Source organism: Zonotrichia leucophrys, chromosome 3 (genome assembly GCF_028769735.1).
Source record: "Zonotrichia leucophrys gambelii isolate GWCS_2022_RI chromosome 3, RI_Zleu_2.0, whole genome shotgun sequence".
Lineage (NCBI taxonomy): Eukaryota > Metazoa > Chordata > Aves > Passeriformes > Passerellidae > Zonotrichia > Zonotrichia leucophrys.
The window spans coordinates 71,049,583-71,069,876 of record NC_088172.1 but is presented as its reverse complement, the minus strand read 5'-3'; the positions used below and the strand labels follow the sequence as shown (position 1 = coordinate 71,069,876).

The 20,294-nt window shown below is 37.9% G+C and overlaps 1 protein-coding gene across 1 annotated transcript in view; it reads right to left on the bottom strand.

The window, feature by feature from the left end:
* HEATR5B (HEAT repeat containing 5B) overlaps positions 1–20,294 on the bottom strand; it is a 55,440-nt gene that overhangs the window by 31,328 nt on the left and 3,818 nt on the right. Inside the window, exons 4-19 of the mRNA XM_064708762.1 lie at positions 18,839–18,947; positions 17,714–17,863; positions 17,068–17,239; positions 16,548–16,705; positions 15,425–15,674; positions 13,756–13,911; positions 12,160–12,410; positions 11,619–11,730; positions 10,262–10,414; positions 9,871–9,970; positions 9,376–9,485; positions 8,319–8,482; positions 6,133–6,308; positions 4,784–4,889; positions 3,200–3,390; positions 1,525–1,684 (exon numbers count right to left, since the gene is read on the bottom strand). Coding sequence (XP_064564832.1) covers positions 1,525–1,684; positions 3,200–3,390; positions 4,784–4,889; positions 6,133–6,308; positions 8,319–8,482; positions 9,376–9,485; positions 9,871–9,970; positions 10,262–10,414; positions 11,619–11,730; positions 12,160–12,410; positions 13,756–13,911; positions 15,425–15,674; positions 16,548–16,705; positions 17,068–17,239; positions 17,714–17,863; positions 18,839–18,947 — 2,518 coding nt within the window. The remainder of the gene's footprint in view (positions 1–1,524; positions 1,685–3,199; positions 3,391–4,783; positions 4,890–6,132; positions 6,309–8,318; positions 8,483–9,375; positions 9,486–9,870; positions 9,971–10,261; positions 10,415–11,618; positions 11,731–12,159; positions 12,411–13,755; positions 13,912–15,424; positions 15,675–16,547; positions 16,706–17,067; positions 17,240–17,713; positions 17,864–18,838; positions 18,948–20,294) is intronic.

The window sequence follows — 20,294 nt, the reverse complement described above, 5'->3', positions numbered from 1 at the left end:
CTGACAGACCTGAAAGCATTAGCTATCTCCCCATAACACCCTACTAAATGATCCTGCTTCAGAATTTTCTCACATTAAACACATGACTAAGATAAAAGACTATTACTACTACAAAGCTAGACTCTTAGGAATAAGCTGGAAAACCTGCCTTTAAATTGCTGCTTTTTAATCCTCTCTGATGCAATCCAAAAGCCATTAGCACTAGCAACCATCTAACTACCTCTACAGTCCTAATCCTGTGGTAGCACATTACAGCTTATCCTTTCATTCCTGTAAACTTCCATTATTCATACTTCCACACAGTTTCTGTGTAACCACACTGATTCAGTGAGGGATGAGGTTTAAAAGCTTAGTTTTTCACAGTGGCAGGGTGCTCTATTCTCAACAGAGAGTAAGGTAGATATGCAAGTTCAGCCTGGACTTCCCTTTTATACTTATTTTTCTTTTTTTTTTTTTTTTCATAAAACATTAACCTTTCCAATTTCTTTTTGGAATTACTGGTGCACAATTATATACCTCAAATTACCCACTCATACTTGAAGTTGGTTACATATGTAAATTGCACATTATCTTTCCTTAAACTAAGAAAATTCAAAAGAGACTTAAAGCTGTATTTATAGATTTTTTTAACACTATCTCAAAAAAAAACTAGGCTTGTCTTCCCAACTGATAAACCGTGTTACTTTGTTTTTTTACTGCCCTGAGGAAAAGAAGTAAGAAGGAACTCAAGTGCATGTTCTGTCAAGTTAACAGTAAACCAAGGTGTAAGTATGATTCTTTATAGTTACTGGGGGCTTCATCTTCTCAGGCTGTGGGTATAAAGTGCCACTACTCTCCAAAACCATTACTCTTTCAACAGCATGTTCAGTCCCCTTTCTACTAGACCAGCAACTTTAGCAGTCAAGCTGTCCTCCTGTGAGACTTCACAAACCTATAGTCTACAGCAGACAGAAATCCCTCCCTATCTTAGACTTGCCTCCTACTGATTCCCCTTCTGCCCCCTAACTGCAATTTAGCTTGCAACAGATTTCTGTGCTCATAATATAACCCTGCAAAGATGATGTCCTGTGTATGTGATATCTGCAAAGGAAACTACTGCTCATCACCTGAGACTCCAGTAAGAGATTACATGTCAGCCACCAGCTATTAAAAGCTTCCTTTTAGGCAGCAAAGACAATACTAGCACGTGTTGCTGTAAAGGCAGTTTGGAATATGCCCACAGTGCATCACTCTGGCACAGCAGACAAGCAGACACATGTCCTTCTGAATTAACCTGACCACTTCCAACTGCCTCTCTAAATTGCCATGAAGTTACATTTTAATTACACTGTATCTTCGGGATTCTGTACTCTGGGAGTTTGTAAGAAAAGATTCACTTTCTTCACACTCCCTGGCACACGCTACACATCTTACATGTGACAACATCTACTAAAGAATATCTGAACATGTAGCTTAATTTTTAATCTTCATCTTGAACATTTTGAGTAATTTTGTGGTGATTTGTTGTTTGTTTTTTTTTTTTACCTGGACTTCAGGAGAGGTTCCATCTTGTGCCAAAGCCAAGAGAATACTGACACTAGTTTTCAAATGCTGTCCAGAACCTATTCCACCAACATAACGATGGAGACAACCCAGAGCCAAGGAATGGCCTGTTCTTGATACAACATCTCGAGCAGATTTTAACCTATCAATGTTTAAATATAAAGAAATCACTTCATTAGGCAAGTTTGTTACACAGAATCTTAGAAGTACCACAACAGTGCAAAAGACTAATAGTTTTGCAGGCCATCTTACAAAATCTTGAGAAGCTTAAACAACAGCAAAAACAATGTACTTACTCTAGATTGCTATTAATCCAGGTTACATATAAAACAAGAGGAAAATAAGGTATTTTAATAATTATTTTCTTTTTTTCTCATCAGAACTTGACCTTTTAGATGAAGAAGAGTTTAGACAGATATAGAAAAAGAATCCAGATTTTGCAAGTGTTTCAGAGCAGACTAATTTAATAATCATTCCAAAACCACTGATGTAAAAAAGAATTAAGAATAAAAAAATGACAACACACACTGAGAAATGAAAAACTGGCAAATCCAGTTTTTTTATATAGCTGTTTTCTTCTACAGCTGATTTTTATGGCTTTTGCAAGAGAGCCTTTTTATTTTTTTAAATAAAAAGCCTTTTATAATGAAACTGAAACAGAATGAGTTGCATTTTGAATTATTTGGTTGCAGGAAGTTGTATGCATTGACTTATTGAGTATTTTCCACAATACTGCTTCTGAGTGCATGTCACATACATCACTTAGTAATTAGAACCCTTTTCAGTGGGTGAGGAAGAGGGATTTCCTAATAAGGACAAAGATTTTTTCCCCAGGTTGACTGTATAGGAGAAACATGCATGGTCTCGGCCATCAGCAAACAACAAAGTAAATGCACATCTCAAATATAAAAAAAATCACTTGACTGTCAACAGAATGACAACCACTAACAAGTTAATCTAGATAAGAAACCAAGGGAAGTCCCAGTAATAGAAATTCAATGAAAGACAGCAAGGATGATGTACTTTATTACAAGATGAAAGGGTGAGAAAAATTTAACTACTCAGAGGTAAGAGAGCTGGACTGAGGCCATGCTCATGCACCTGGCCCAGCCAAAAACAAGGGCTGTAGCCCTGAGGCAGCTGCATTCTGATTCAGAAATATGCTGATGCCTTAAATTTAGGTAAGAAATTGGGAAACATACTATATTGTTGCTTCTACCAGATATCTTTCTAAAGACCCAAGACAAACAACAGAATATGAAAAAAAATACAGGCCAGTAAATCAGTTAAATCAATGTGTAGAGAGTGAAACAGAACCACTATTACATAATTGACATTACTGACATACTTAATGTAAGCTGTGCTTATCTATCTGATACAGTTTAGTCACCTTCAGGTAACTCCTCAAAAGCTGTTCATCAGTATCATTTCACATTCCAAGCGTTTAACAAGTCAGCTTTTATTCCTCACATGAAATAAATCCAAAAGAGAAGAATCTGTTTAAAGGTTTCTTAGATCTGTGTAACCATAGGAATCGAGCACGAAAGAAGAGAATAATGAATATGGTATTTAGAAAAGGAATCTTCCAAACTACATTAGATTACATATTATATTAAATTACTATTTTATTTCATTTTCTGAATTAAAATCAACTTACTTATCAAAACTGTACTGAGCCATTCTAGCAATGAAAGAGGCTTCTCCAACCACCTGAGCCATTCTGCCAAGAGCTTCACCTGCTGCACATCTCAGAATAGGGTTAGGATTATCAAGGGCACCCATTACAAGCGTCAAAGCAGATTTGCGGACTTCTTCTGGTCCTAATGTGCTTTTATTCTCAGCTAAACCCTACAGTAAAAATTAAAAGAAAAAAAAAAAAAAGAAGAATCCAATAATAGCCCAATGCAGGGAAGAAGAAAATATATTTGAGACCATCAAGTGAAAACTATGCACTTTTGCTTTTGTTTCAATTTGTGGTAGTTTATCCTAAAATAAATTGGTTGAAAACATTTGAAACTCAAAATCAACAACATGCTGGGTCTCATGATGTTTGTCAATATTCTACCTATTTCACAGACAGGAAGACCTGTTGCACCAGTCTTTTTTATCAAATGCATTACCTACATGCACCCTAATCCCACCAAATCTGATCTAGCTTTACATGGAACACCTCAGGAAAAATAAAGGAGAAGGTTTAAAAATCTAACAGCAAAAATCTAATAGAAACTACAGACCGGTTACATTTCTACAAGAATTACTTAAATTGAAGACATTATAGATACATGAAAGTATTTTTTTCTTTATAATCACATCCTTCCAAACATTTATACAGCCCTTTATATTAACACTCTACAAAACAGTAACACTAAACAGCGCTTTTGCAGCTTCTTTTAATCTGGGAGAAATAATTAAACACATGTAAAGCAAAAACACTGCATGCACTATAGAGCAAGAAGTCAAAGGCTCTACCTTAGATCTTAATTTTCTGGAGTCCTCACTTCAGCTCAATTTTGTCCATTTTTTGAACACTTGGCATGGCATGGGAGCTTCCAGAAATCTGCCTCGGAATCTACATTTCAACTTGTAGCATTGTAAATCACGTTTTTAAGAACAATGCAAAGAACCAGGTGCTGTTTTGCCAATTTTGCCAATCAACCAAAGACATGGAGTTCCAGTAACAGCTTAAACTGGGCAGTCATTTCTGACTTTCTGACTCTCTTACTTTCTGACTTGATAGCACCAGGTTGCATTTCCAGGTCTGGACAGACAGCACACAGCAGTAGCTGCAGTCAGTGGGACTGGGCATAAGCACCTAGAGCTCTGTGCAATAAGGCAACCAAAATGTAAACCCAGAGCTATTTGTGTATTCAGTTACACAAGCCACATCTGCACAATACTCTGTGACTTGAGGGGTTTTCTGAGTATACATGATAAAGTACTTAAATCCGTGAGTCCAGTGTAAATAAAACCAGAGGACTGAAGATGAAAAGACAGTCTGATTACTATAGAATGCTGAATACTATAGAATGCTGATGATTGTAGAATGCAGTCATGAGCCTCATCTGTTCTCTGTACTGACACATGAAGACAAGAGCTTAAGCTAGTATCCAGAAAAAATTCAATTCTGGAATTTTAAGATTTTTGAATTCTTGAGTAACTTTAGTAACACTCTTCTAACAGCCCTTTGTACTGAATGCAAACTGATGAACTTGGGCTTTCATCACAAGTTTACAAGTCCTACCTTCAAGGCACTAAGAACAGCAGTAAAGATATTAAGCTGCACAGCTTGCTGGCGAACACCTTTAGCCTGCTTGACACATTCAGCAAAGTGATCCAACATCTGTAATCTGTAACAGAAGAACAACATAATTGAAGAGATAGCCTTTCAAAATACAAACTAAAGCACAGCTGGTAAAAACCACACAGAACAAAAGGGCCTTTTAAGTTCACTAGCAGAGCTTCTCCTTCAGGGGCTGCAAAAGGTATTTCCTATAAGTAATAACAGCAGAACTACTCTGAACATCCCTTTGCTGGTTCTTCTAGTTCATCCACAAATATTTACTATTCCTTTGAAGAAAACACCACCAAGAGGAAGTAAATCTTCAGGTGCATTTGGCTGCATAACAGGAAAGCTATGAGGGCCAGAGTGGAAAAATGCTGTCTTTCCACTACCATTTAAAATAGTGTTACCCTTCATATTTGTTTTTCTGTTTCTATTGTTTTTCCCATTTAACATCCATTCCGGCCCCCACTCCTCCCCAGAAAACATTACTGGGAGGAGGAACATCCCCTTGAAGATACCAAAAACAGGAATGTAATGAATAAACTGCATTCTTAATTACTCAGCAGTTCCCAAGCTACATCTTTTCACCATTAACAACAGGTATAGACTAAGGTGAATTACACCAAGCTGGTCTCAAGTCTATCCTGCACTTACTACAAAATGAGGTTGACTGCTATGAAAAAACTGCTCCCAAAAGATTTCCACTGAAAGCTGATTTTACTTTGAAATGCTTCTTAGAACTGTTTTCACTCTGTGCTCAGGGACAAATTGCCTAAACTGAGTAACAAAATTAGTCCTGACAACTCATAACTCTGTAGAGGTAATGTGAAACACAAAGGAAAATACGTTGAACTCCATTTCCTCTTTTCCATTGTGCATACAATTCATTGCTGACTATAAATCAAATGGTCTTACTTATGGCAGCCAAATGAAATTCAGTGGAGGCCCCTGCTGTTTTCAAGGTTGATTTGAAGTTAATTGCAATGGGTACTTTTACAGGAAATTTTGGTTGCAGAGATATTACTACTGTTAAATTCAGTATGAAAAGAGAAGGATCTAGTCTCCATCTCTGAACACCAATCTTCAAAAAGATAAAACTGAGGAAATAAAGTGATTACACACATCTGGAATCCTGAGACACAATGGGCATCAAATACTAAACTCTGAATTTAAAGACAGTTGATACCTTAGACAATTCTTATTTCAGGAAAAAAAAACCAAACAAACAAATAAAAAAGTCCCCAACACAACAGTACCCGGAGAAACAAGGCATTAGGTTCTGAAATTGAACACTGATGTAAACTGACCTATGTTTGTAAGAGACATGAGGAAAAACCACACCAAAGAGAGCCACAGATGCATCAATGACAGATACTCCCAAAGGAAGGGGACCAGGCACAGCTTCACCAGCAGGGATGCGCAAATAAATGGAAGAGGGATCATGTTCCAGAGCACCACTTCCAGACGCACTGTTTGGCTGGAGCTGCAAAATTCCACACATCAATACCTCTGAATATACCTTTGCACATAAAATTTGGAACTAGAGATAACCAAGACACATATGTAGTAGTTAAAACAAGAGAATAGCTTACAAGCATCTGAATACAAAGTGCAATATCCTCATGCATACATATTAGCATTTACAGGGTCAGCTGAATTCTGAAGGGTCAAAATTGTTAACAGCTAGATAAATATACAAACTATCATTTCTGGTATTAAGAGATGAAAATTAAGAGAAAAGCAGATTAATTCTGGTATTAATAGTAGTTTCTGAACCATTGAATATGAAATACCATTTCAGATAGAAGATTATTCAGTCACTCTCTGAGAGTTACAGTACAGTGTATTAAATTATCGGTTTTGGCTATGATATGCCCTACATAGAAAGAATTAGAAATACTACTAAAATTATAAACTCTCTTATCATCCAGGAAATACTTCCTAATCCTCATTCTTTCATGAAACTATTAAACAATCATCTATTTTCTCTGAAGAAAATTCTATATTCTTATCAATTATTTAATCATGAAACAAAATTAGAATCTAGTAGGTCTGTATTCTTAGAAGGCCAGAAAACACAGCAAGGTTTGTTGACGCCTCTATATCATTAAAAAATAAAACATGACTAAGCACAAGGGAATCATAGAATGATAGAAATTTAGGGGCTGGAATGGATCCTAAAGATCATCTGGTCCAAAGCTACCCTACCATGGGGAGGGACATCTTCCACTAGAACAGGTTGCTCAAGGCCTTATCCACCCTGGCTTTGAACAGTGCCAGGGCTGGGGCATCCAAAACTTCCCACAGCAATCATTCCAATGTCTCATCACTCTCACAGTGAAAAATTTCTTTCTAATAGCTAACCTAAATTCCCCCTTTCAATTTGTACCTGTTACTCCTTGTCCTATCACTACAGTTCCAGATGAAGAGTCCCCCTCCAGCTTCCCTGTAGGCCCCCTTCAGATACTGGAAGATTGTTCTGAGGTCTCCAAGCAACCTTCTCTCCTTCTCCAGGATGAACAGCCCCAACTGTCTCAGCCCACCATCACAGGGGAGGTGCTCCAGTCCTCCTATCAACTTTGTGTCCCTCGTCTGGACCTGCTCCCAACAGCTCCATGTCCTCCTTATGTTGGGGACACAAGAGGAGAGGGGCAGAACCACCTCTTCATCCTGCTGGCCGCACTGCTTTTGATGCACCCAGGATTCCAGTGGCTTTCTGGGCTGTGAGCACACACTGCCACTGTTTTACAGGGAGGAAGTGAAGGAAAAAAAAAAAGGAGGCAGGAGGGAGTGAAAAAGCTCTGTGCATTGAAGCCTGCACTGGAAATTTACTATGTCCTCCACAACAAAGAAAGGAAGTTTGTAAAACTCTTTTTTGCTTCGACATGCTGATCTTGGCTCAAAAATCTTCCCACACCCTTGGTATCAGTCTTGGCTTTTGGATCTGCTCCAATCAAACTTTCTGAGACACCCTCCTATTATTAGATGGCTGTTGCAGAAGAGGAGTTTTCAGCCAACAACATTGTGTCAACACTTTCAAATGAAATGTAAGATTTCTTACTACAGCTATAAAACCAGTTAAATCTTGTTTTGCTATAACACCATTTGCAATATTGACATTTTGACAGCAGTTTCATTATGAAACATGTTAAGTGGAACCTACATTTCTCCTAATTCAAAAAACTTTATATGAGAACAACTTCTAGGCTAGGAAGATTGGCAGACAGGAAGAGATATTGAGTTAGAGTTTTTTTAAAAAAGAAATGAGGCTGGTTCCCTAAGCACAACCCTATGAGTAGCATTATGCAATTTATATCTCAGCTGTAGGTGGTTTTTAATCAAAACAGTACCCTGGAGATGGAAGCACTTACATCTAAAAAAGCTCTGAAATAAGACTAAAAACAAGGTATGAAGCTTCAGTTTTAGAAGGCTTCCCCACACACACACCACACAGACAGGGCAGATAATTCATTCTTTTAGCTTTTTTTGTTACCTGATCTTCAATTGACTTATGATCTGTTTCCTGCAGCCAAGAGCCGAGCAGAACACTATCATCATAATGACAGAGAGACCTTAGGAGTGATGTGGTTGTATTAGCAGAGTTGTCTGTCAAAGTAAATTCCGCTACCAGCTCTCGAAGAAGCGCATTAAATGATCCTAGAAGGACAGACATTAAAAAGAATCACCACTGCTTCTTAGCCAAAACACTGCAGCCAGTGATCAGAAGCTATAAATGTACCAGTACTTCAGTTTTAGAGGTAGCTAACAGAAGAAAACCTGAGAGCAAGGTTTCAAATGGAACTGTAGGCTCTCAATTCCCAAATCATGGGTACCCAAATACCTAAATAATAGATAAGGTTGGAAACCACTGGAGGTCATCTAGCCCCACCTTCTGCTCAAGCAGAATTCACTAGAGCACATTACTTAGAACTGTGTCCTGTTCTAAACAACAAATTGGACCATCCCTACAGGATGACAATCCAGATGTAGAAAAAAAAAAACATGTTCATCCACATGATCATGTAGACATAATGAATTAACAAAAAAACCAAAGAAACCCAAAAAGTTCATGTTGTCACTGTGTGACAGTAGTTGGCAATTTACTAATACCAGATGTGTGAAATAGAGCAAATCAGGTTTAAAAAGCAAAACAATCAAGCCAACCAAATAAAAAACCTGAATGTAACCAAAACTAAACCTCCTTTGTCACATCTGCTTTTCAGTATACTAAGAAATAAGAGTTCTCTACCTTTTAAGTAACAATGACCTAAAAAACTATTATTTGATCCCAGACCATGATCTCCATACCTTTCAATCCTACAAAGGGGACCATAACTGCTACACTCCAAGTGTTACTCTATGAATGCTTTTCAGTACTCATACTCTGTAGCTATATTATCAAGATGACATACAGAAGATGAGGAATATAGTACAAAATTCTTGGAGATTCCTCAAATTATATTTTGACTCTTACAGCTGCTTCAAAGATATGCATCACAAGTACTAAGCAGAATTTTTACTTTAACAAAAACTGTTAAAAATTTATGTACCTTCATATGTCTTTGGGGGCAATAAAGCCAATATATCATAAAGTCTTAAACGAACCATAGCTGCACTGGCTTTGAGATGAGCTCCATGGGCTTTAATTACCGATGGAATGCTAGAGAATTAAAAATGAAAAAGAGAAACCAGAAATGTTGCAGTTACAGAAGAGAGTATTTTCAGATTTCTTTTCACAGGATGTAACTCTAGGCAAGGCAAGAAAACAGTGTTCAGAGAACCACTCTGAACAACATTACTCAATTAATGATACATTTTCAGAAGTAATTGTACAGAGAAAACTTTAATTATAAGCTCAAGGAACCCACAACGTATGTTGCCATAAATCAGTGACATGCACTTCCTCGGAGAGTCCTATTTTAATTACAGGTAGGGCAGGGGGAAGGGGCAGACACCAAACCACAAAACCCAACTCCAAATTAGTTCTAGTATTTCAAGACCAGGAAAAGACAAAAGTGAATGAAGAGCAGAAACTGCCTACTTACTGTGACATCATTGTCATGGCACATTCTATGGGTGTCATCAGTTTCCTGATCACATCCTCAGTAAGGAGCTCAGGGCAGTGAGCAACAAAGCTTCTCATAGCTAATAACAGAACAGTTTAAATTAAACTTTCACTGAAACAAACAAGTATAAGACATAAACAAGATACAAATTCTGAGAATATCAAAAGAGCAGCAATTAAAAATGTTTATTCAAAGACTGTGTGATCTGTTCATAAAACTGTATGTCAAAGCCAGGACATACTGATGAAAATCTGACACATTTTACTCCTTTTCAAAGAAAGAGGGGAAGTTACAGGACTTCTCTCTGCAATACTTGGGATCACGTTTTGGTTGACTGTGCAGGTATAATCTCAAACTCTGAATTTCTTACCACACAGAGCTCCAGCACGGCCTTCCAGTGTTACTTGCCAGGTGAAAGAATCTCCTCTTGCCTTCTCTGCTTCCAGCTCCTTCAGAGAACGTGGGAACACGTTTCGCCACAGCAGCAACATCTTAGGCAGATGATACCGGACAACAGAAGGACCTAAGTAGAAAAAAAAGTGACAGGATAATAAAAATGTGTAGTTAAGTGTGAAACATCGGCTGTGAAGGCTTTTGCTCTTCAAACTATTTTTGTCTTATTTCACTTCTCTTCCTTTCTGCCCTACTTGGAACAATTAAAACCAAATGAAATTTTTTCTCATTCCTAGGTTGAAAGTGTGGCAAATAAGTACTGTACATCACATCTGCTTGTGGGTATCACTCCTAAAACAGGAAACAGACTACCCTACCCATTGTCATGCCATACAGAACCATGGTCAACTGTCTTTTTACTATCTTTTTATTCTGGCTTCTAATTTTTTTATATTAATTTTGAAGACAGGTTCTTTAGCCTGATCTACTCTGCCCATAAAATAAATAGAAAAACAACTGATAGTTATTGATTATGTAAATTAGTTTAACAGTCAAGTTTCTTTTGAAACTTCTGAAAAAGATCCAGTGCAAGTACATTAAAAATATATTGGAGGACAACCAGAATAGAAGTACACTGTTAGAAAAATATGACGATAAACTAGTTAGAGACAACTTAGAGAAATGAGATGAAACACAAATGGTATTTGATGAGAGATCAAAATATTGCAAAATACATCAGATAAAATTTTTTCCCATATAAAAGAAACTCCAAACAAACCAGAAAAGAATACCACTGCTGCCACATTCAAGAGTATACTTACAACCTCTCAAAATGCAGCTTGTGATACTTCTGTAATGGCAGATACAAACATGAGGCTGGCTTTTTTACAAGAAAACCAAAGGGCTTTTGAACTGACAACTCTTCTACACAGTGCTGCTGTCTACCTAGAGACACACATGCAACTTGTTGGAATGCTCACTGGGTTTCATTTACTGTCCATTTCTTCAGCACTACAGTATTAAGGAAGAAAGAGTAAGGGTAATTTTGCCCTTTCAGAGAATGACTAAAGGCTGGGCTTCTAAAACCAGAACAGGATTTTTTTTTTCAGGTATGACACCTTCTACCTACTTCAGCTTAGATAAGCACTAATATTTCACTTCTCCACAACACAATGTTGCTGAAAGTAAGTGCACTTACACTCTGCTTCCCCTGCATAAATACTCTTGTGCTGGATAATGAGCCCATTATGTGTAAAGACCATTTGTCAAGCAGATAATCAGAAGTGTTGGACAAGCTTTAAAATAAAAAGAAAAATCAAACCATTTTTACAAACCTAAAGTCATAAGAGCTCCAAGTAAAAGCCATCCAGCTTGAGTCCGCTGCAAGGAGAGCCTGCTGTTCTGTGCAGCAGTTCTTAACAGATCCTCAGCAATACTGACCACCATCTGCACCAGAGCAAAACACAGGGGCTTTTAGAAACATAAATGAAGCCACTGCAAGCTATTCTACTTGTTCACTCTTACAGATTAAAGATGTTCTCAAATCATTGGAATTGACCTTCCATAAAGAATGAATGCAGATTACATTTCATGCTGATGATTAGTGGTTTTTGTATGATAACAAAGCCAGCAATATTCTCTCCAGCAATTTTTCAACATTTCAATTTCTCTTCATCAAATTTGAAAGAGAAGAAAAGAGCTGTTAAATATTGCAACTGAGATTCTAAAACCATGTGCTCTGGCCACTATTCTCGCACAAGGCACAAGCTCAGTTTCAATTATGCTCATTAGCATGCCACCCATTTTGCAAAGCTTTTACTTGTAGATAAAAAGGTATCTTTAGTGCACTCACAGATAAAACACTCACTATCTCACCTTTCCTTTGGCATGAGGAATGCCTAGAGGACACTGATGCACACCACCTAACAAAGCAGCCATTGCAAAACTGTAGCCACTAACAGCTTCAGGGGAGGTCTTCAGATTGTTGAGTCTTTCTGCACATCTGTCTAAAAATGGAGTCAACTGAAAGGGCAATGCCACAGCGACACACCGCAAGCACCAGGCAGCAGCCAGCCGAGCAGCCATGCTGGGGTGAAGAAGAACTGAAGTTACTGTCTCCAACAGACCTACAGAAATGAGAGGTTGCAGTCTTTAACTTATGATGCACTTTTTAATATACACATCCTTTTTAATATACACAAGAAGTAAACTGAATCAGTACCAAACAGCCAATGTGAAAGTTAAGACAGTAAGAATTAAAGTACTTAGATTTGCTGACTATGCCTTTTCAGGAAATATGGTACTTGTTACTGGCATTATGCTGCTCCCCATCAGGTTTTGTCAGCAAAAGTGGAGCCGTCAGAGCCACAGCACTGACTCCTAATACTTAAACACTGAAAAGAGGCAGCAGGGCTATAGAAGAGAACAGGCACAGGATGAGACAATTCCCATAATATTTTACAGATTGCCAGTAACAGAGTAGCCAAGCACATGCTATAGATGTCACTGACCCCTGTACTCTGCTTTTGACATGGTGCTGTCCACCCTACAGCAAGTTTATATCCTTCTACACTCTCCAAACTTCTAATTGCCTACCTAATCCCACTTTCTAACTGCACCCTTCAGTTCCATTTGTCTCCACACAAACATTTTCTTTAGTCCAAATCTTCAAAGCCCCCACTGCTGCTTGCTTTCTCTGGAGCTGTGAACAACTTCTACCTGCTGAGTTCACAGCTAACAGAAATAATACTGAATTCCAGTTCCCTCTGTTCTTATGGGACACAGCTGACAGAAGGAATAAATATGAACAGTCTTCCCTACTCCAAAGCTGGCACAAAATGAGTATGGGAAGAATGTCATATGCAACAAGACAACAATCTATATGATGAAGTGTCTAAAGAAGCTCATACTTCCAGTGGAAAAAACATAAGCCTCCACAAACTCCAAAAATTTAAAGCTGTAACACTACAGAATAAATGTGGATTCAGATATTGAAACAAACAAGAAGAAAATCCCACACCAACTTCAGCCAAAGAACTACTTCTTTTAAAGGGGCCTACCAACAGCTTCATCTCAACAAAATACTTTTGCTTCCCCCCAAGAATTTGGTATTTAAGGGCAATGTTTTCCAGGAACAAATATTTCAGACCTTACATAGCAAAATAATGTATTTCCTATAAAACCATTATTGTAAACAAACCAATACCAAAAATTACCACTTCACTCACCCTCAGAAAGAGCTTCAGAAAGACTCCTATCCAAACAGCTGTTTAAAATTTGGTCAGACTTGAACTAAAGTTAGGGTACTACACACAGTGAGGTGGACAAATGTAGCTATCTGGAGTACTACAGGAAGTACCAATTTCATAGACTTATTTATTTCATATTCATTGACTATTTAACTAGATTTAATTATATTTCATATTCATTACTCAAATGCCTCACTTAATCTATTTCCATTTATTTGCATACCAATAGAGGGTTCCTGAATAAGAGGAGATGCAGTGGCATTCAGACTCTGAACCAGACTACCCAGCTCCTGGAGGGCACACACCATCACATGCTGGCTTGCAGCTACATCAGCAGCTCCTGATTTATTCTCACTGTTAGCATCATTCACTACTGCTTCTGCAGAAAAGAAAACAAGAATGTCTTGCTTAATTATGAACAGAATCCCACCCGAGCACTCACAGGACAGAAAGTGACAGTTTCATTTTGACATCAATCCTACATTAAAACAAAAGCACAAGTCTGGTCACAGTGAAAACTAACAAAACAAACACATTCAGCGGGGAAAGAATTTTATAGCTATCAGCCAAACACAGCTGTCCAAAGACCATAAAAAACAGATGCCCAGCAGCTACTATGGATAGCAAAGCACTAAGAACTAGGACAAACAGTGTAACTGTATGTGTGCATTTATACAGTAACAAAATATGCAATCTTGACATATCTAGGTTCTGCATACAAATTTGCATGCATGTATGTTCAGTGAAACTAAAAAAGAGACCTTTAGTAAATAATTAATCACAATTTGTAATCATCTCAGTGTTATCCAATTGAGTTCCTTAATCCCATAGTATGTTCTCCTACAAAATATCCCAGAAGCAGAAACTATGTCTTCAAAAAGGGACTTCAGTACCAGCTTAATCTTTGTGTGCCTACTACAGAAGAAATTTAAGAGAATGGTCTGCTGTATATGAAAGGAAGCAATTATTACCAAGTAAAAACTGAAAAAACCCTTCCCTTTTTTCATCACATTCACGAGAAATCCTCAAAAATATGTAAGTTCTTCAAACTATCCAAATACACAACTGAATTTCCTGCAACTTTGACAAAGCGGCAGGAGGAGTATTTTCTGCAACTGTTTCTTCTCAGAAAGAGCATTTTCAATAGACTTGTTTTCTTGGAATTAGTACTTACAGTAATGAGAAACCTTTTAAAGTCTCATGCCTACCCCATCAAAAAATTTTTACAAGAAGAACCTGCAAAAGTTTTCAAATCAAATTCATTTCCACATGTTAAGCATTGTTTTAAACTCCAGTTAGATGACAGCAGAAAAGAAAGATATGTTTGGTATATAAAATGATGAGTATTTCCAATTTACTCTTTTAAATCTCCAGCTTGAGCTGCTTCCTTTCATAAGAAACAGATGCCAAGAGAGTTTTGTTATCTCTCTAAGTGATTCTATATTCTGCAAAGTTCTGCAAAGGGGTCATATTCTTCAGATTACATCATTTTCATCACAAAATCCAATTGGACATTAGTATGGTTATTAGCAGGGGAGACACAAGGATCTACAAGATCTTGAGCTACAGGATTTTCAACACTGTTAGTAAAGAACTCTGCATGACTTTCAATACAACCTATCCCAAGATAATGGCAAATGCATAGTTTTCTTCTCCACTTCCATTTTAGGCCTTTGACAATGCATTTGCTCTCTGGGATAACCAGCCAGTGCCATACAAACACTTTTGAAGCACAACTCAACCTTTGAACATTTGAAACAGAAAGCAGATGAACTATCATTTCCCATAAGAACAAAATTACTCCTCCCAGTAGAAGAAAGCTAAAAAATGGCTGCCTCACTAAAATGACAGTAACATTCAAGTGGTCTTAAATGAATAAAACCAGTTCTCACCCACTGCCTTCATTTGTTTAGCAATGGCTTGACATATTTCCTTGGCAGCTGCAATCTGTGCTTTCTCCCCCAGCAAGCTGCCCACAGTTGCTCTCAGGATAAAGGACACACATCTTCGAGAGTACACGGCCTCCACGTGGGTCTGGGTTGCACGAGGATGGGACACCAGGTCAAGCACGTGGGACAGAAAGGTGGCAAAGTTGCGCTCCAGCCACTGCCCTCCCAGTGTGGTAACGAACACAACATAGGCCTGCAGATCCACAAGTCACACAGCAACCCAGTTACAACAGAAACAAAAGACTGTGTGAAACTACAGCCAGGCTCTAATGCACAACAGTAGCAACATCAGTTAGCAATAAGCAACCCTAACCTAATGAGGTTACTCAGCACGAACCAATTCAGTATTCACATCTTTGCTGCTGAAACTCAACTTTCTCCAGCACCAAGAGTAGCCCCTGTACTGTGATGCATAAAATACACTTTGGATGACAGCAAAAAAACCCGGTGTCTCTTTCTAAAAAAGTTAAGAACACCATGTAAATAAAAGCAACATCAACGTGTTCCAGTTCACAATGAAAACCTGGAATATTCACCAAGTTCACCTGAAAAAGGCTGAGACAAAATAAAGGGTTTCACAAAATAACCTATGATCAAAAATCTGGATTCTGGGAAGGTACTGCAGCATACTGAAATACATGTCAGCATGAGAATGTTTGAATTTGAAGAGATGCTGCCACCACCTTTCTTTATCAGACAAGAGAAGCTTCCACATTCAGGTGCCCCAAAAGAGTAACAGAGCATCCTCTCTAAAAAGAAACTAAATTTTAAAAAGGAACTAAAGTCTTTAACATACTAAGTTTTCTAATATTTTTGCAAGTTAATCTCACCTAATATACACTGATCTAGTAAATTTTTCTTAGCTCTTATTTTAATCTGTTGTTACTGCATATCAATAATAGAAGAAAGTAGATCAGGGAATGATACCTCATGTACATCTCACAAAACAGAAGAGTCAAATTAGACCTGTAAATGAACTTACACAGAAGTAGAGAATAGAAATGCATATTTTTCCTACTAAAAGGAATTATGTATAAATTTTACTTCATTTAAAAAAATTACAAACCTGGGTAACACCAACTCGCACTTCCCTATTGACAGATCCTCCCACTTTTAACATCTCTCCACCACTCTTCAGGAACCCAGATCCCCCTCGCAGAAATCCTGTGGCCATGAGCTCCAAGACCTCCTCAAGTGTGGCTCTCTTCACATTTTGCCGCATCACTTTTAAAAAAAAAAAGTAATTATTTGTTCCCAAAGCTCCAACCAACACAAGCAATGATCTTGAAACCAGACTTATTAATTCAAAATTGTCTTGCAAAAACAAATCTAGCCAATATTTCAGATAAAAATTTACTTGCACGTTTAAAAAATAAGCCACTTCTCCCAAGTGGTTTTTGATAGTTTGTTCTGGCTTTTCTTTCTACAACAGAAATTCTGCACTCTTTTTAGCTTAATGTTTATAAAAACAAACAATCCATCCACAAGCTTCCATCTACTGGAGCAGCAATGTGCCATGCAGCACTGTCAATGTAACATGGTACTGAAGGTGCCACTGTAGACATGGAATCCAGAAGGGCTCCTACCTGTTGCCTGTTTTGGTATCAGCGCTGTAGCCATGACTGTCCCCAAAAGCTTTGACACTGCAACTCGCACACCATAGTTTGAGTTTTCCAGAGCTTTAAAGCACAGCGTTGCAACATTCTCCAGTTCAGCTGTCCACATAAACACTGCTTCATTCTGTAATTCCAGCAGACACTGTAGGAAAAATAGACTTGCTAAGCACCAGGAGACCATTCTTACATTTTCTCTAAGTATCAGGCTGCAATCGTCAAGTTATTCAGAAAGTATTTTAATGTGAAAATTTCAATAATTAATTTAGACACACTGTCCCACATGCCAACTATCTTAGCTGAGTAAACAATCAGAAGAGTCATGGAAGAGGATAATACACAAAGTAAAAAATTAAAAGAAAGCTCTACACAAGAACCATGTTACCAAAAATCTCTTCCCTGAGGCTCACAGATAACATATTCTATCTCATACTTTTTTATCAAGTAGGGAATACAGTATTAAGTACCAGTCAAATGTCTGAGCCTCTAGTGCAAACTAAAGGACTCACCTTGTTCAACTAATAACCAAATTTCCCTTCCTGAACAACAGGTGCCAGTTCAAGTGCAGGCACTCCCAAGCCACAGCACGAGAACGTGTGGCTGGTGAGAAGACACCCACCTTGGCCACAGCACAGCGCACAGCCATCGATCTGTCCGTCAGCAGAGACCGGGCATTCTTATAAATGTCACGGTGACAAGAAGCTGCTGCTCCTCCAAGTCCATTGAGGACTTTCTGCAAACTCATCAGGATTTCACTGCGGCCCTGAGACTGCACACACACAAAAACATTGATGTAAAAATGTGGACACAGCAGTTACATTAAGAACCAGGTGTATACTTATGCATTTTCCTGCTTTTATGCAGGAATGCTTTTGCAAATGTTGAAAATAAAGGCACATATCACTGATACATAGCTCATTTTAAAAAGAAGTAAACACCACACACAGCTTTACCTAAAGTCTCTCAGTTGTGACATAAATTGAACCCAGGCAAGCCAACAAACTGGCTCTAGGTAAAATGCTTCTGCACTGCCCCACTATTTATCAACTGCAGATTTGGGGTGAAAAGAGAAAAAGCAGCTGGTAAGAGAGAATGGGAAACTCAAGTAAGATAGCAGTTTCATGCTTTACCTGCACACAGGCAGGTACTTACAATCTGAGAGCATATACACATAAATAAATACATTAAATAAATAAATAGATAGATAAATAAATAAACAATCACACAGGTAAACAACACAGCTGAAGAAAACAGTTGCCACCACAAGACCCACACAGTTTGTATTCCAACTTGTCCCAACAGAGCTATTTGCATACAAACAGACCCACTGGCAGCCCAGGATACATCCTCTCAATATTATGACACACTCTCTCTTTTCAGGACACAATGTATTTTGCTCACATGCAGAGTAACAACCTCCCCACAATATTTAAGCATTCATTATTCATTTTAACAACTAAATATTTATTCAGAGTACATAGGCAAAAACCTTAGCACAGTAGTTAGAAATGACAGATGCAGTAATTTCTGAATTTTTATTACTGACACCACTATGAAGTAACTATTACAATATTCACATGACAAAGTCTAAACTCCCTGCAGTAGACTTGAAACTAGCCAGGTAAGTGATTTGCACCCTTCAGTGCAGAAGAAAAACAATCTAGACAATCTGGCAAACAATGCTGGAGGAAGCAGGTTTCAGTTTAAAATGGAATTAAGACCACATAAACAAACTGAAACTTACCTCTGCACTTTTCAGCGACTTTAACAGGTTATTCACAGTTTCTGGAAAAGAACTTCCCAGCATTCTCCCCATTTTTTCATAAAATGCTCCAACACATGCCACAGCAGCCCTATGAGAAAACAGAGAAAAAGAGTACACATATTAATGTATCATCCAAACAAAAACAAATAGTTAAATAGAAATGTATGTTCTAATCAACATTGATGAATAAAAATCTATTTGCTATCCACTACTTATACTGACTGTTTACACAGTCCATTAGAATAATCTTTTTGTTTACCAAAAAAAGCAACAGAACAGTTGCCAGCTTTTAAGAATACAAATGCATTTGAAAGGTATTACTATAGGATCTACACATAGAGTAAAAAAATTCTGGAGAAAACAAGACAGGCTGAAATCCCATCAAGATTAGGGTTTTGTGTTTCAATAAGCTGTCTCTTTGCTAAGCAAGAAAGCCTCTAGCCTGCAATATAACCTGACACATTTGTGTAGATACTGAAATATGGGTTTTTTTCAAGACTAAGAACTTGAAATGCAAAAATTATTGCATAACACAGGAAAATTTACAGGCACTGTAAAATTTCTGGATCCTATTATTCACATATTTTTCTTGCTCTGCCATTTGAGATTAGGAATACTTAGTTATCACCACACTGCAGTTATATACACAAACTGTTCCAGGACAGCCACAGAAGCAGCTCCTGAACACATGCATTTTTTCATTACAAAGGAATGGGCCTTTTTTTTTAAATCTGTAATTGCTGGCTAAATAGTATTTTAGCAAAATTACATCACAAACTCATTACAGCCTCCCCTTTAATGGGCATGTGTCCATTAAAAAACCTTCTGGACTATGACTTTGTAGCATAAATTTCAGACCATATTACAGTAGAAAACACTTCGCACTTACACAAGTTCCTCATACAGCTGCAAGAGCTAGAAATAAGAGGACAGTATCTGCCCAAACAGTGACTATTTTAGATTTTATTGTCAAATCCTATTGTTGTCATAACGTCTGAAGGCAAGACCAAATTTGGGCTCACTAGAAACCAAGAATATATGAAGCATTACATGGGAAAGTAACTCAGCATTACATGGTATATAACTCAGTACCAGAAACAGTTTCAGCGGAAGTTGTTTGTGGCATTAACCAAATTCCTACCAACGAGACTGCTCCTATGACTAAAGACAAACTGGATCACACATCCATGCACACACATATCCACATGTAGAGAATCTGCCTGAGAGACCTGTGCAGCTTAGCATGGTAGGGGAATAGAAATCTGATGGGGAAAAAAAACTTGAATATTTGGTTACAATTCTCTAGGCATAGACAACTCTCTGGTTTGACAATCTGCAGGTTCCACCTCCAATGGGACAGCTGAGCACAATCAGCAGCAATTCCACTGGTGGAAAGGCTTCATTAATGGTTATCCTCTCCATGCCATAAGCAGGT